The following is a 17,649-nucleotide window of genomic DNA, read 5'->3' as shown; positions in this document are numbered from 1 at the left end:
GATGAATTCAACTTCAGAAAACAGGAGCACAGTGGGGAACATGAGGGTCACTTATGGTTGGCCTTAGAGCCTTTATATATAAAGGAAAATGTTTCAGAAATACACATGTGTATAGATTAGACAGATGAGCTAGAGCACCTGCATGTATTACTTCTGATTTGACTTGTACTTTATTTACTTTATAAATGTAATTATCAAACTAAAATGTAACAATAAAAATGACGGTCACAGAGATCATTGCATTTTAGATACACTGACAAAACACACAGGCTAATTTTGTAATTCAGCAAACTGTGCAGACCATGAAGGAAGTTAAAACTTTTAAATAGCTCTGTATAACTGTAAATTAAGTTGGAATTTGAGGCATGTGCACTTTCATGGTGAACAGTTTCGAATGAAATGTGTCAACTTTGAGCATGCAATCAAAACACACATTATCATACACTCCTCCAAGCCTCCAGCATAAAAATAAAAAAGCGCAATTATTCTTACTGTTGATTATGATTGATTAGCTTGTTGTTGAAAGACTTGCTCTGCAGATGGAGAAATGTAGAGCTGAAATGACTGTGGAGGCAAGAGCATTCACACTCTTATTGTTTGTCTTTCTTGTATTGTCAAACAATAGTTTTCACTCTTAGACCCGACAAATTGTGAATAGATTGTTGGGATTGCTGCAATTTTATTTCTTGCCATCACTCTATGTGCTTGACAGGATGACAAACTTTATTACCATTGTAATATTAATTAAGGTTAAAGCACAATAGAAGCCGCCTTGTTAAAAAAGAAAGGCCGGTTATTGCTGTGCACTTAAGTTGCACAGTCCACCGTGCTAGCTTATCTAGCTAGCTGTAGCAAGTCATAATAAGCGCCACTTTTCAAAGGGGGTTCAACAGGGGGCCAGAGATGCATTTTAACAAGGCCTGGCTGGTGTGACTGCACTCTGTGCTAAGAGGTAATCAGGGGCCGAGTTGCCTGGCAATTTACCTCACCGCGGCGGGCAATCAATCGCACAGAGAGGGCAAGGAAATGATTCAGCCACGACAAGCACAGGAGAGAGTTGGGGGGGAAATTAGGAAGGGAGTATGTACAGAGAAGGAACGACAGTGCTGTTCAAGTCAATAAATCAGGAATCTCGGTATCTTGTAAGCTGAGGCAAACACAGGAGTTACAGGAAGGAGCTGATTGGAATTAAACCAGCGTGATTTGATGTAATCACCTGCCATGATGGAGCGAGATAGCAACAATTATGCGCCAATAGACGCTTAAGGATCAGAACATGGTCGCTGCTTCAGCAAGTGGCTGCAATAATAGGGATCCAACTTGCCGAGTTTTGGAACTGCCTGAACTTTCAGTTTCAAATATAAAAGAGGAATTCATTATACAGTGTTGTTCTCTACAATTCAAAGAGTACTTGAGTTTGAAGAATGACATGTAATGGTGTGAAATCAGTGACGGATGTGTGAAGGACACAATCTGAATTAGTGGAGCAGCCATGATATATTTATTTTTCAGTGGTGTGTTGGCATTTCCAAGGAGTAGGCGTTGTTTTTTTATGCATTTATGACCATGGGCATTTAGCTTTAAATGGAAATTATTTACAGTGATTATATTCTGAGTTTTGTATAATGTCTTGCATTACCGTGGTGAAATTTGGAGGGATATTTAAAATGTCCACTAGTTACTTTGCAGCAACTGTTTCTTCCTCTGAGATAAGGTCAAAGATGGTAAGCTGTCGTCTTATTTTCTGCTCCCTGTTGAAGCCATTTTGTTTTCATTGCAGTTAGCTGTAATTCCAACTCGGACACAGGAGGCAGCCCCCTTTGCTCTTGCTCTTCCATTAGTTCACCTTGCAGTGCTGAACCAAAGAGTGTAACAGCAGTGTCGATTATTCTAGCGCAGCACACCTCTTTCCTTAGTGCATGTCGGGTAATCCTGGCTGCTCTGTCCCTTCATCCATCCCTCCCTCCAACCTTCCCCCCTCCCTCACCCCTCCATCCCCCCCGGCGTTGGTCTGACAGTCAACGGCGGCTGGTCCACGTGGACCACCTGGTCGTCCTGCAGTGCTGTGTGTGGGCGTGGCTGGCAGAAGAGGAGTCGGAGCTGCACCAACCCCACGCCACTGAATGGAGGCACATCCTGTGAGGGGCAGAACGTCCAGAAAAGTGCCTGCGTGGCCACCTGTCCAGGTAACTCCCAGGCAACCCTGTTTGTCCTGTGGCGCTTGGCTTCCTGTGGCTTCCTTTTTGCATTTTTTTGCATCTAGAAGTCATCAATTCATCTTTATTTTGGCTGCCTTTTGTACCAGCACCCAGGTCTTTTCTTAGATGTTAGTGCTTCTGTTGTTTCCTGCAATTAGACCGCTTACACAGCAATGTCAGAGTCTATTAGTCTTCACAGCAAGGCCTCATCCTGAAAATGATTTGTTATTATCAGTCTTTGTTCACATATCTCTTTATCTTCTGCGCTGTATGCAGAGCCTGCTTTTATTTCAGAGACCTGTCTGCTTTTGTCAGACGAGCTAGTACATTTGTTATTGTTTGCTGCTCAAGTAAGCTGTAGTAAATATGGGCCATAAAAAGCTGAATTATGGCGGCCTGTGTGCCATGTTTACGTGTGAGGAGTTGAGGGCGTTTCATTTGCCTGCCCGTCCTCCCTTGTGAGAGCATCGGAGAGGCAGAGAGTGTCCTGCCTGATACTGAGCAACACATATCGATCTCTGGTAGCCTGAGATGGAAGTCAAGCTGCTTCATTTGCAGTCCCACATTAGCCCCCTGACGGAGGGAGAGATAGCGAGGGAGAGAGCGCGAGATAGGAAAAGGGAGGTGCAGGGATGGAGACAGATGGAATCAGATAGAGTGTAAGGAAGGCAGGAACAAATCAAAAAGGGTGAGAGAGAAGAGGAAAGCTGAGAAAGAAGTAGAGAGCCTGAGTGTGTACGCGAACTGGCCAGCAGATCAGTTTGTGGACATATAGCTAGGGCTCTGCAGCCATGCTGACCGCAGGAGAAATCTCCCACGCTCGGTAAACAGCAGAAAGGGAAATCCAACACTCCTGGCAGTGGCAGCTTCTCCCTGCCTAAAACAGAGGTTATCTTCCTCAGTGAATCAGAGTTGGGTTACACATCTCCCATGTAAAGACATCACTAGATGTCAGGCGTGAGTGTAAGTAACATGGCCCGCTGGAATACAGCAGGAGGAAGACAAAGGAAACACAAAAACGCGTGGTGCTCTGTCAGGACACTATCTGGACGGATTTGGAATTATTAGCGCTGGAGCAACGAGTAATGGAATTAGAGGGGTGTCCAGGGATGCTTGACATTCCCCCAAAGCAAAGCAGGATACTGACCTCCATGAGCTTAAAGAGATTAATGTCAGTCCAAGCTGCTATTGTTAGACCAAACCCCGCCCTCCTATATCTTTCTCTTGCCCCACAAGGAGAAAGTGTGTAATTTCAACCCTTAGGGTGCTGTGACAGAAATTGCATTGTGCCCTGTGAACAACAGTTTGCAGAGACTTTGGGAGAGAAAGAACTCCTATTTTTTTCTCTTGATGAGAGACGCTACAGCAACGTGACCCCGCTCACACCTCCATCAGTCGTGTTGTTTGGTAACAGAGGGTAGTCTCTGCCTCCTTTTGTCATCGTTACCTGTCTCAGACAGAACATCAGTGGCACAGACAGCCCCAGCTGTCGGACTCCGGAGAGGGTTCCCCTCAAGGCCGTAGTTCACCACGCCAGAGCCTGGGGATGATGGGCTGTTGTTTCCAATCACAAGTGGCACAGCAGCTCTGTTGTGTACTCACAGACATGCTTCTGAAGTCCCCCAAGATGAACTGACTGCTCCCATCATTTTTTACCCAGCACAGACACAGCCTAGCAAAGACAACCCCCCCCCCCCCCCCCCAAATGCATCCAAATCCTCACTTTGATTCACCAAATACACGATTAACGCATGTATGAATCATCAGCCTGAATAAACGAATCCACGCTCTCACATAAGAGTCACGTTTAGCGAGGGGGAACAGATGAGAGCATCCTTACATACTGGATAACAACTTTAATTATCACTGTGCTTATAGCCTCCGCAGGTCTAATCCACTAGATGCACAGTTGATGCTGATTTCAGCCCATTTCAGAAGAAAGAGACTTGAGAAGAATGAATTACATGGGGAGCTGTAATGCTGCAGATAGACATCATGTTATTTATTTAGACACGGCTGACATTTGAATTCAGAAGTAGTTTTCTTTACTTTTTTTAAGTCAGCCTTGAGAGGCATTTTTCCTCTACAGTGCCTTTTTGCTTTTGAGCTGCATTTTAAAAATTGCATGATTTAATGCTGGTCTTGTTTCAAGAGTTCATTAATTATCTAGACGAAGATTCTTTGTTGATTATTAGCTCTCTAGTGCATTTATCGCACAGCTCTAGATCTTTGAAATGGGTTACAGAAAAATATATGTTGTTTTTTAGCTGCTTATTCTTTGTAATTTGCAGTTGCAGTCTGTTTTTGTTTTGTCTAAAACACATCGATGGCCGCACAGATTTGCTGTACTGCTCCTTTGAGGATAAAGAGATGCTGTCAGCTGAATGAATGTTTGCTGGAAACAAATCAATTTAAATTTGGAACCAATAACATGCAAAGGCTGTAATTTGTCTCTGCATTGCAAGTCTATATATATATATTTCTTGTGCCGTTGGCCATGTGTTGTTCCACATTTAAAAAGTAGCATGATTCTTTCACAGCAGTGCTTAGCTATAGCCGCAGAGGCATATTTCCATACGCATACTTCATATGGGCTTCCACAGACTGACAATGGCCTGCTCAGTAACAAAACTCTCCACATGTCTTCTCGCAATGACTCTTGTATCCAAATGTGAGCTCCCACCTCTCATCTGGAAAGTGTGAAGCTAGAGAGGCTCATCTGTATTTTTGTCTAAGTCTCCAAAGTGTTTAATGAGAGTTGGCGGAGGCTGTGTGGCAGATCAGATGGGCTCCATGCTGGGAAACACACAGGGAGCTGTGGAGGAGGAGGAGGAGGAGGCTGAGGCTAAAGCCTGAGGCTCGGAGCAGAGCAGATCAACACTTGAGACAGCCAGTAGCCAAACCATGCTAGAGCTTATCTCCATTTCTCTTTTCCACTCTCTGCCTTCTCCTTTTCTTTTGTCTCCATCTCATCATATCCCGCTGAGGTATCCCACATAAATCTGCAGTCCATCCCTCACCCTTTCATTGACTCTGCCCCTACGCTGACTTGTGGTCAGAGCCAATAGCCATGGCAAAATGTCAGATCACGCCAACATTTCCAACAAAGACACAGTACGCCGAGCCAACAGCAAATAGTTAGTCACCAGTTTTGGAAGTGACACAAAACACCTGCCCCACACAAATGAATGGAATCATGGCTGATGTGTTAGAGAACAGCAAACAACCTGAAGAGATCTCTAACTTGCGTGAATTATTAAAATATTGTACTGATCCCTCAGGCTTGCCAGAGGAGTCGTGAGAATTCTACTAGATGGAAAATAAACAGACTCGGGGCTGGTGTATTTGTGCATGCGTGCTTGTAAGCGTGTGTTTGTGCATGTACGTGTTGTACACATGCAAGTTAGCACCCATATGTCCACTGTCTGCACTGCAGGCGGATGTCTAATTCTCGTTTGGAAGTAAGCATCCACGTTTCTCTGGATATTATCAGAGATTGTTCTGGAGACTCCATGTTTTATCCAAGGAATGAATAAGGGCTATGGCTGATAAATGAATTACACATTAGTTCACTGTGAAAAGATGGTGGCCATCTGGTGACAGCTTTGCATCAGCGCTGTTTTTGATCATTCTGTGCCATTTGTTTTGGCTCATTCTCTTCGTATCTCATTCTGTCTAATTTTGGTTTGTTCTAGTGGGTTAGTTAACATATGGGAGTAGACTCAGCTTTTTATTCACTCATTGATTACATACTGTATCACAACCACTAAGAAAAATCAAATTTTTTATGTAAAATGTGTCAGAATAAGGTTTGGTTATTAATCTCTGTTGCATCACTATTGTGGCTAAGCTATCAACCCCCTCCATGGGTCTGTAGTTTTCTGTGGCTTTTTTTTCATCAGCCTTTGAACACTTGGATTAGGGGTGGTTACTGTGCACACATGTGTGTTGACAGGACAGTGGGAGCAGAGGGGGCGGCCTGCTGGTCTCAGTGGTACTTGTCTACCTCCTCGTGTTCCCCTCAAGGACACGGAAACCATAGGTGTCCGATGATCTCGGACTGTGTCCGTCAGCAGCCATTGTCATTTTGAACAGCAAAGCCTCAAACAGGCCCTCCTACCGACCTGTAAAGAATGGTCATGTTCCTTTTGCTTCTCCCCTTGACAACATGTCCAAATGGGGACTTGCCACAGGGCTATTGTATTACTGTCCCTCCTCAGAGACCTGCCTGACCTAAAACCTGTGGTGCTGCATGATTGAAAATCAGCTGTGGTGCCTTTTGCAGTAGTGCTAACAATCTCTTTCTGGGGATTTGATAAGGGAAACTGCGGCTGTGGATAACAATTTTCTTATGTGGATTCTGAAAAAATAAAAGGATGAGGTTTGGATCTGATTTCAGCCTTGAATTTGAGAAAAGAAAATCAAGGAAAGTGTCAATTTTCTTGCTTCACTGCATTTATTGTAACCACTTACTATCTTTCCACTTCCTCCTATACTGTCCAAACATTTCTTTGGTCTCTGCCCAAGTGGAAAGCCTCTTCTGAAAAATTTGCAACATGTGTTCAGAGACAGACAGGCCACCAAGAACTGTTTATGCATCTTCATCTTTCTTTGATTTTCCTCAGCCTCGGGTCGCAGTGCTTGTGCCTCATCCACATTCTCGTGAGCAGCACCCCGTTTCCACTCCAATCTCCTTGTTTGAAAATGTTATTTGCATGGCCATTAGTCTTGCTTTGTGGTGGAAAGGAGAAGTAGAATTTCATCACCTCATCAGGGCAGATGTTGATCTCATCTCTTTATTTCACAGTGGTGTGGATAAACTGAGGGGCGACATAATATATTCATTAGGATGTAATTCGCTATTCAATCATTCTCATTCCCAGCCTGGATAATCAGCCCACTGGCCCACGGATGGGTCCACTCAATGCCAAACAAGGACAATTATCTGATTGGTTCTGCTCTCTCTGCCAAATGGATCTGACTGCAAAGAGGCCCGAGCTGTGTCAGCATCCCACCACACACACACACACACACACACACACACACACACACACACACACACACGCACACATTCTCTAACAATCATTTGAGGACACACACGGACAAACATGCCGACTTGTGCGGGAGCAGGGCCTAATTCACACACCTGTGCCTCTGACCTAATACGCTCACAGCGCCTTTTAGCTCGTTTTGCAATCGGGGACTCATTCTAAAACCAAATAACATCATTACCTGGTACAGTTATGGTATCCCATCCTGAATAACATCTCACTTATGTTTTATTAAGCAAAGCCTCTGACCTGCAGCAAGTCGGACCTGCTCTCTCGGGGTCATGCCCCCTGCACTCTTTATTGCCAGGATTAATGAGCACTAAGGTTTCCTTGCCCTTAGGTCAGTCAGGAGGAGGGTTGCTGCTGTCATAGAGGTGTGCTTGTACTCTGTCTGAGTGTGTGTGTTTGTGTGTGCGCGTGTGCAGCTCTGGTGATTCTTGCCTGGTCCCCTTCACCCTTGCATTTGGGAGAGAGAGAGAGAGCAAGACAGTGGCGTTTTTTCCCCCATGAGAGCTCATTACTGCTCTTTTTCCCATTAGCCCTATGGTAACCTTCCCCAGACCTGGCGCTATGACACTGTCAATATCACTCCCAGCCAGCACCCCCCGCCCCCACTATGCCAAATTATTCCCACCTTTGCAAAATGGCCTCCCTCCCTGCGTGTGGTAAAGCTGTTTATTTCTTCCAGCAGCAGGGCCCACTCAGAACTATTACCAGCCCATTTCCATTTGTTTCATTTTGCTGGTTCTGATGGTGGTGTGTTTGAAGTTATGGCAGCCAGAAATAGGCTGCAGGTGTAATGTACATCCGTCTCTGTGAGAGTAATGCCAACTGTATTGTGTTTTGCATTCAGGTACATAGCAGGTAATGCTCATGTTGCTATAGTAACGGCTTGTTGGACAGAGAAATCAAACCCAGGCGGGTTTGATTCCTCTCACAAATGTTAATTGATAGAGATATAGAAATAGAAATAGAGATATTTGTGTGTGCATGTATGTTGGACAGTAGACTAGAGGGTCAAATTATCCTCCCTGTACAGATTTAGTTTGTTGACAGCTGCGTCTACCAGGCCACAGCACCTTCTACAGCGGCCTCGTACCCCTGGGGTTTAGCTTAGTTGCATCTGATTTCCATGTTGAAAATAAACAAAGAAAGCAGAATAGAGACAATATGGCTCTCGTCAGTAGTTTTACACGCTTTGGTTTCCCTGTGTGTCTGCTGGATTTGAGTGTGTGCAAGTGGATTTGCATGTCTTTATGATGCTTTCCCTACCAGGTTTCCATTTTAGAGCGAGAGGATTTGTACAGGATGGCAACAGAGTATTCCACCAGTTGTTCACACGCAAATACACCACTGCTTTTTACACTGCTGTTGCATCTGAACTTCACTGTGTAGAGTTTTAACATTTCACAGTTTGTAAAAAAGGAGTTACAGCTTGATACTGTTCAGCATGTTTTCCGATCAATAGTTTTTCCTGTGAACTAAAATATAAGTGTATGAAGTGAATCGGTTTGAGTTTTTGCTGCTATGTGTGTGTGCTCACGCATGTTTTTTGTGTGTGTGTGTTGCAGTGGACGGAGGCTGGAGCGAGTGGAGCAAGTGGTCGGCGTGTGGTGCAGACTGTTCGATGTGGAGGAGCAGGGAGTGCACCCAGCCCTCACCTGGCACCGGGGGCAAAGACTGCCAGGGGCTCGACCTCCAGTCTCTCAACTGTACCAGCGAGCAGTGCCCACAGAGTGAGTGCACTACCACCCACATACTGCATACCATACTCTCAACTCTGCAACCCGGTAAAACAATAGAAAAGAAACAGCAGAACAAGATGTTATTTAACCACTTTTCTGTAACAGGATCAGTAGAATGCAGCTTAGCTATATATTTGCTCATTATAACTGAGCTGATCAACATTTTAAAATCAATAAATGTGCTCAAAACATTTGAGAGCTGTAGCAAGAAAATACCAACAAAAAAAAAGAAGCATGACTGTTCAGTCTTGCAACCTTCATCAAAACAACAAGTAGATCACAGACAATACACAGAGAACAAGTGTACATGATTAGCATCCATTAGCTCCTGAACTAAGGCAGGTAGAGAGGATGGGAGGGAAAGGCTTTTCCTGTTTCTGAATACAGTTTCCACTTTGGCAAGAGGAGCGAGTGTCCTTCTCCTCTTTTTTATCAGATCAAATAAACATTTAATGTCTCCTTATGGCATCAGCTTCATGTTATAGATAGATAGAGTACATCTCAGAAAAGGTTCATAAAGGAAAGATGTCCATCTCATAAGACGCTTGTACTGACAGTAGGATTGTCTGCGGACCAACGCTCGTCCCCACCTGCGTGACCTTTCCAGGCAATCGGTTCTAATAAACACTGGTTTGACACTCGCTGCTAAGATTATATACAGTCTTTTCACCTGCGTAGGTGCTATGATGCTCTCTGGCCGATTAATAGAGCTGAGAATTAAACCGTCTCTCTTCTGATTAAAACATAACCTGCCAGATAAAATGCCACAGGTCAAATCGGCCGTGAAAACACACACACTCCCCATGTGTCATTAATAAGGCATGTGTGCACTGTCAGGATTAGAAAGCGCAGAACTCGTAGAGCCCGAGCCGGCAGCTGAATGGAAAGTGGCACCACAGGGTCCACTGCTGACCAGATGGACGTGAGGGGAGAGCTCTGTCGCTCCCTACAGATATCAAAGACAGAAAGATATTGCAGCTTCCCATCCAGAAGTGATGACTCTCATGGTGGCGTCTCACAGAGAAAATGTTATAAATAGTGCGCTGTTTGGCTGATCTGCATGGTAAACACTGAGCTGTAATGGGTTGACATGGGCCACTGAATTAACACGCTGAATTATGTATCTTGCACTGATTGACATGATCAGATAGACCGATGCATGGAGAGTGTGTGTGTGTGTGCGTGTGGGGGGGGGGGGGGTTACTGTATGTGAATGTTGCATTGTGTTTGTGTTCGCACTATGTTATGTGTCAGTGTGTGTGCATGCACGTGTGTGTGTCAACCGTTAGCTGAGTTTGGCTGGCGCAGTGAACCAGGGAGCTCAGTCGGCCCATCATCAAAGGTCAGCAGCTCCTCCCCAGAGAGGCAAGACGTATACACAAAGATGCCAGTCATTGTTCGTCGCACACACACACACACACACAGATAGAGAGAGAGAGAGTCGCTCAGTATTTACACTGACAGTGCAGAGCGGAGCGCTGGCCTCTGAAGAATGCCTGTCCCAATCTGTTCCCAGCAGATGTGTTTCCATAGACAACGGCTGTGTGAAGTATTATAATAAGCAAAATAGCAAGATGGTTTTGGCTTGTCAGCAACTCCCATACTTCAACCACGTCTGCAGGCTATTAGCTGAGATGGAAAACTTCCCCTTGAAACAAAAGGCACCCTTCTCTTCTCCAGTGTAATCGAACAATACAACTGCAGAGTGAGCTGTAGTTACTCCGCCACAAAAGATGTCCTTCGTCTGAGGACCTCACAAACATCTCTAATCTCCCTCATTAAGACAGAAATGGCATAAGTTAGATGAGGTTATTGTTTTTGGGTATTGCATATATGAGAATCAATGTGTGGCGCCGAGCTTTGTGTTACAGCTCTAAAATAAACAGATCTGACCGAGGCAGGATCGTTTTCATAAAGCAAACAAGTGGAGCCCAAGATGGAGCGACGCAAAATCTGTGCAGGGAAATAATAAATACTCTGGCAGCGTGCCAGAGCCAAAATGGCAGACAGGTGTTAGAGGGTAAAAAAAATGATAGTGAGGAAAAATAATACTGCTCGTATTCTCAGGCACAGGAAATTTGGACAACATAAAAACAATTATTTGGCTTAATGTGTGTAATGAAGGTAATGAACTTAATTTGCAGCAGCATCCCATTTTGACGGAGTGTCACAAATGATTGTGCGAAGACCATCAAGCTATTAATCTGTCTTTTTTGAATTTGGGGGCTAATTTAGTGGCAAAGCAGCTGATCGTCATGGGTTGGTTTGTCAGAGTGGGGTCACAGGCTGTATGAAAAATGGCTCAACATTTGTTTTGGGCCATATTTCACGGGGACCCGCTGAGGGATGGGACGACTGTATTGTGGAGATAGTAATGGTCACGTTCACTCTGAGAGTTTTAGTAGCCATATTTCCCTGACCTTAAGAACTCCAGTGTTATTCATCTTCGGGCAAGTGACTAGGATTGGCCATGGGATGAAATATATTCTCAGGTCTCTTGATAAATGCCCAGGGAGGAGGCACAGGAGGCTGCAAAGCTTTTATTTATCAAAGCAGGAGAGAGAAAGGAGCAGGTAGAGAGAGTTGAGGACTATCAGGTGGGACATTGTGCTGACTACCAATGCAGCGAGGGGTCCAAACTTCAACAGGAGCTGGTTACATCGCCTCAGAGGAGATGAATTATAAGTCCATACTGGCCCATCACAAGTCAGAAACTGATCCCTAACCCGCCAGCCCTGGAGCGAGTCTGAGGAGCCGAACTGAAAGCTTCAGGAGAGGGGAACAAACAGAGATTGGCCCGGGGTCAACTCTGAAAACAGCTCATCTCATCCACAGTTTATCCGTAGGCGGGTGTCAATCATGAAGAGAGGTCACACACAAAGAGAATCAAAAGTTCTTTGCCAGCAATTACGTCAAGTGGAAATGAACGCAGAGAGGAGTGTGTGTGGAAAAAAGAGGCAGAGAGAGAGGGCGTGCTAGAAGGGGGACTAAAGTAAAGCCCATCCAATTATAAAACCTGATTAGCTATGTCAATTAAAGTGTGATGGATGTCCTTTCAATTATTGGCTGGCATCATGGAAATCAATGAGTGGGGCCAGGAAGGAGGTGAGAGCCGCTGCTGGTCGGGGTTGTAGTGAGCATCGGGATGGTTTCGCTGTGACACCTGGTGGGTCAGATAAAACTTCACTCAGTGATGCTCTGATAAGCCACCAGAGATTACAGACAGAATAGAGGAAGGGAGGGAGGAAGAAAGAGAGCGAGAGTTGTCTGATTGACTGACTTTATTGTCTGGGTGCAAGAATGGTGTGTGTGCAGGGGGGGGGGAGGGAAGAGTAGAGATACTGGATCTTTGCATCTGAGGTTAGCTAGGTGCCTTTGGGTTGCCCTTAGAAAGTAAACAGCAACTGGCCAATCTAAGGCTATGTTTATCCAATCAGCAGAACCCAGTTGGCCTGTCTCCTTGCTGACGGGTGTTGTTTTGTCTTAAGTCAGACTGCATATCTCTCTGTAGACTGCAGTGCTTCAAGTCCAAATATCACAGCCTCGTCTGGCCTTTGACTCACCAAGACAATTGGATTTAGGAACTTTAATGAGAGGTTCAGCCATAGTCTCGCCCCCCTTTTTTGAGGCTCATTGTAGAAGGTGGAAGGTTTAGCCAGGCTGCTTACAGTTAAGCACCTCTGTGCTTCCCTGAGGACAGACAGACAGAGACGGGAGTCAGAGCAGAGAGGCACAGGCAGGTAAATGGACAGGATGAGAGGTGGAGGAAGGGTGTATGTACCATAAAAGACTCTTCATGCCTTAAGTATGTTCTGTGTCGATGTGCTATGTGATGTCAAGAACAAAACACACAATCTTTGCGTTGATCTTCAGCCGGTCATTCACAAATGATTACATGTCAAGAGATCTCTGGCATTACGACGGGCCGCCATAGAGCTTGGCTGCATATAATCCTGCTACTTAAGGTATCAGATTGCACTGAGATAATCACCCATGAAATAGATTCTGGCATTTCTCTTAAAGACTTGCGTATGTCAGGCAGCTTTGTCCAAAGAAATGGATTTTTTGAGGCAAAAGGAGAAGGCAAGGACAAACGTATGAAAAGAGATGAATAGAGACGAGAGTGAGACACCGAGAGAAAGAATACTTTTTTGACCAATTTCTCTTCCTTTTTTTTCCAAATAGCACTCTGCTAATTTAATTGTGCCATTCTCATGTCACAGATTTACTAACACCAATTAAAACTTGTCAAATCTGTGTTTCCGAGGTTGAGCACAGTTCCTGTCAAGCAGTGGGATTGCACATTGGTAGAAAAACATGCTGTCAGTCACAGGGACATGCTGTCTCCTTGTTCTGTCTTTTTTTGTCCTCCTTTAATTCTTATTGTCATTCTTGCACATTTGCTCTTCTCTTCCTGCTTCTGTCCTCCTCCTTTTGTTGTCAAGTCAACGCACGCCAGCCTGCAGCACTTTAACCTTTGCCGTTGTTCTCTAGCCCTCAAAGCTGCACTGCTCAATGCGTCCCCTCCTTGACTGTGTTCAGTTGACAGCGCTACGCCCCCGTGGCTCCCCGGGACAATGGCCCTCCACAAAGGCCCCAGGAGCATCCTCCACCTCCGCCACCAAATTCCCCCAGCCCAGGGAGACAGCCATAGCAAATCCCATTCTCCTGCAAAGCACACACACACACACACACACACACACACACACACACACTGTATACACACAAATGCACACACACATTGATGTTTGTCTGGGCTTAGCTGTCATCTTCATACTGTACTTTTGGGAGAAAGACGCTCTTGTGCTTTTGAGGGAGAGAGAGACATTCAATAATAGTGCTAGAATTTCATAAGCAAATCCTTCATTTTTCCACTGTCTCTCTTGGGGGTGTTGTGTGCTTAGAGACAGAGAGGAGAGACAGGAGAGAGAAAGAACATGCTAGCATAAGATAAAGGTAAAGCTGAAAACCTGCTACAGAAACTGGTTCTTTCTCTTTGCAGATTGTCCACAGGTTTGACATTGAAGCTTTGGGCTTTTAAAGAGACTCCAAATCAAGATGGTTATCTAATATTTGCTAATGTTGGCTCTCTTAACTGCATCAAACAGTCAGGGTTAGGGTTAGTCAAGCAGCATTAGGTGGCAAACAGGGAGTGTGTAACTGATTTCATGCTATTAAACAGATCCTCAAGCGAGACCTTTGCACAGAAGATAATAAAAGATGTTGCAGCAGCACATGTGGGTATTGTCATTCAACACCTGAGGGAGTTCTTCAGTCATGATTAATCATTTCTTTTCTGTTCTGTTCTGTCCTCCCATTGCAGCCGTAAGCGGGGCTGAGGACGTGGCACTCTACGTGGGCATGGTGGCAGTGGCTCTGTGTCTGACTCTGCTGCTCATCGTGGTGGTCCTGGTCTACCGGCGCAAGAAGGAGGGCCTGGATGCCGACGTGGCGGACTCCTCCATCCTCACCACTGGCTTCCAGCCCATGGGCATCAAGCCCAGCAAGCCAGGTGTGTGGGCACCGCGGCCACGCAGGCCTCCCCCCCACAGCAGTAGGACACTGTTCTTTGTTATACCCTCCTCTGTGCGTCCGTCGGCCCGTCCGTCTGCCCACCATGACCGCGCAGCACTCATCTACATGTAGCACTGATCCTGTGTTTGTTTGTGGTTGTGGAGGTGGTGCAAATGTGTTCACAGTGGTTTGTAGTCTAAGCAAGATGTATTATGTTGTGTGTGTGTGTGTGTGTGTGTGTATATGGTGCACGAGCTGTTTATTTGCCTGCCTGAGACATTATGTTTCGCCACCACCTCATTGTCAGGAAATGCACCCACTCTGTTTACTGCCTGTATGGAGCCTCTGAGGTTTACCAGCAAGTAATAGAAATACAACTGTCTGAGTTGGATGGAGATGGGGAACTGGGTTGCAGCGCCTGTGATTCACCGTGAAAAAAGCCTTTTATACATTCTGGGTGCTAAGCTGTATCTGAGTTCTGTTCTGAATTGATTGTGTGGTTGCTAAAGAGACAGACAGAGATAGAGAGAGGGGAGGGAAATAGACTGGCTTTGGGTGGAATTTGTGTTTGTGTATTGTCAAGAGTGTGTGCGAGTCTTCTGTTTTCTGCACCATGTGTCTTTTCCTGTTAGTTTCAGTTTTCTGTGTGTGTCGCGACAGCTTTAGAGAGTGTGAGGTCTGTCTCTGTGATGTATGAAACCACCCCGCCTGCCACTCATTGGAGACTCACACGTTTTCTTTTTTATTATTCAAACAGAAAATTCCCATTTGCTCACCATCCAGCCCGATCTAACCACCACCACCACCAGTTACCAAGGCACGCTACGCTCTCGCCACGATGCCACTGGGAAGTTCTCAATGACCAATGGGCCTCTGCTGGACCCGCTTCCCAACGGCTCACACACTCTGCACAATGGCAAGCTAAACTCAGACCCTTCTGAGTTTGTGAGCAGGCTGTCCACTCAGAGCTATTTTAAAACACTGACCCGTGATGTAGCTAACACCTCCTATGGGACCTTCAACTTCCTGGGAGGGAGGCTGACGATCCCCAACACAGGTGGGTTCTTTGTTTACGTTCATGTAGGTTTCTAAGGGGCCTTTCACACACATTCAATTGGTTTGAACCAAGAAAAATAGAAAATAAATTGTTGCCTTTTAGTTTTGGTCCAGTTTACATTGTCACTGACTTTTTATAAACAAACAAAAAGCTGGTAGAGAGACAGGTAACTCATTCATTGGACAGTTTTTGTGATGTCATCATAGAGGACCCATGTGGGGAAATCAAATGATAGCCAGTCATGCAGCACATTAATGCACCTTATGTGTAGTATGATGTGAGATAATAGATTATGAGCATTGTTCGTCAATACTGCAAATCGCACATGTATGTCATAAATAGTGATTACGATATATACTGTGTGGTTTCTACATTTCACTTCTTTTCAATGTAAAACAGCTAAAATGCACAGTGATGATGACTAACGTGATGACAACATTTTGGGTTAGTTCTTTGTGACACTAGAGAAGACCAAACAAAAAACAAAAGTAAAGCGTAAGTTGCAGTTGTTTACCTCCGGTGTGAACAGGAAACAAACCAAAACTAAAGGGCTACAATGTATAATTTATAGGTCTGGACCAGTTTACTGCTTCCTGCTGTAATTTGTAAATGAAATTTATGGAAACTCCTAAAATGAGAAGGCAATGAGTAAAAATTCTTATGATACAAAGTTGGACAGTAAAAGCAGAGTGTTTTTTATGCAGGTATTGTTTCAGTAGACACACGTTGTACGTCTGTTGTGTAAGGACGGAGAGATTTCAGTAATCCTCTGTAGGATGTTCTGTTTGCTGCTCTACTTCAAACAAACAGAAAAGTTCCATCTAAACAATGTAACATCTGCTACTAAATGTAGAAATACGGTGGGAACAAATCAGTTTTTATTTGTATTGCACATTACATACATTGTCTTTGCTTTTACATAAAAAAGAACATTTACAGAAACTTTATTACACCTGCTTTAATGCCACGATGCCTCTGACTGGACATTAACAAGGAGAATTTATCAGTAACAGCTGAGTCCCATAAACGTCTCAGTGTCTCATTGAAACCGACCCAGACCATTCAGCCTTTAAATCTCATGCGCGTGGGTTTCCTAATAGGTTTGTATTGGGATAACACACAGTGTTTCAGCGCTTCATACAAAACAGCTTAGAGCACAGGCTGTATTTCTGTCTGTGCTACAAATGAGTTTATACCAGTTATAAGGAACAAGATGAGACACCATAAACGCATGAAGGGCTTGTTTTAGCTACGTGATTAAGGTGGATTGTGTGTGAAAGGTTCACTTGTTTATATAAAAAGTGAGTAATCCAAGGATTAAATCATACAAAAAAAGCAAGATATTTGCCTTTACTGTATCTAAACTGCACAATGGAGTAAAATGTTTTGTCATCAACCTGCATCTACACTGCACAGCATGAATAGCTGAAATGGATTCAGTGCAGGGATGAGATGACTGGTTATAAAATGAGGAGTGTGCGCCAAATACATTTAACTCTGAAAGATTCCTGGAATAAAACCTAGAACAAATTATTCCAATTAGACCCCTCCCTCGTGACAGAGCTGGTTGAATTTGTAGCTGATGTCCACAAGTGTCAGTTGTGTGCTATGAGCGTGGACAGAAGAATAGAGATAGTCCATTAAAGATTAGTCTGATAAAAGATATAAAAAGCCCACCATCATTAGTCTCCTATTTTGCTTCCCCTCTTCACATTAGCTGAGTACAGAGCTTATATAATTATACTGGAAGACAGTGTTTTCACTTGGCTCATTGTAGGCTGTCCAGATTAGCCGATGACAGTGCCAGTATACCAGTATCTTGTGGGAGAAAAAGGTCTTTTTTTCCTGTGTTTTCCTTGCCATCACACTCTCTCTCTGTATCTTTTCTCCGTCTCTCCTCTGCACTCGGATTAACTCAAAGCCATGTAGACTATACCACACATTGGCACCTATCTTCTCATTGGGACACCGAAGGAAAAAATCAGTACTCGCATGCATCCACTTGGAGGACATATACTGTCATTTAGCAGAGTTTCATGGTTTATAGATTCAGACAAGGCTGTGAGCATTCAGGAACCTTCGCC

The 17,649-nt window shown here is 44.5% G+C and overlaps 1 protein-coding gene across 1 annotated transcript in view; it reads left to right on the top strand.

Annotated features, from left to right (window-relative positions):
* unc5a (unc-5 netrin receptor A) overlaps positions 1 to 17,649 on the top strand; it is a 115,974-nt gene that overhangs the window by 82,178 nt on the left and 16,147 nt on the right. The window contains exons 6-9 of the mRNA XM_070912906.1: positions 2,019 to 2,186; positions 8,821 to 8,985; positions 14,318 to 14,548; positions 15,266 to 15,565. Of these exons, the coding sequence (XP_070769007.1) occupies positions 2,019 to 2,186; positions 8,821 to 8,985; positions 14,318 to 14,548; positions 15,266 to 15,565 (864 nt within the window). The remainder of the gene's footprint in view (positions 1 to 2,018; positions 2,187 to 8,820; positions 8,986 to 14,317; positions 14,549 to 15,265; positions 15,566 to 17,649) is intronic.

The sequence above is a fragment of the Enoplosus armatus genome, chromosome 10, assembly GCF_043641665.1.
Source record: "Enoplosus armatus isolate fEnoArm2 chromosome 10, fEnoArm2.hap1, whole genome shotgun sequence".
Classification (NCBI taxonomy): domain Eukaryota; kingdom Metazoa; phylum Chordata; class Actinopteri; order Centrarchiformes; family Enoplosidae; genus Enoplosus; species Enoplosus armatus.
This window is presented reverse-complemented; position numbering and strand designations above follow the sequence as displayed.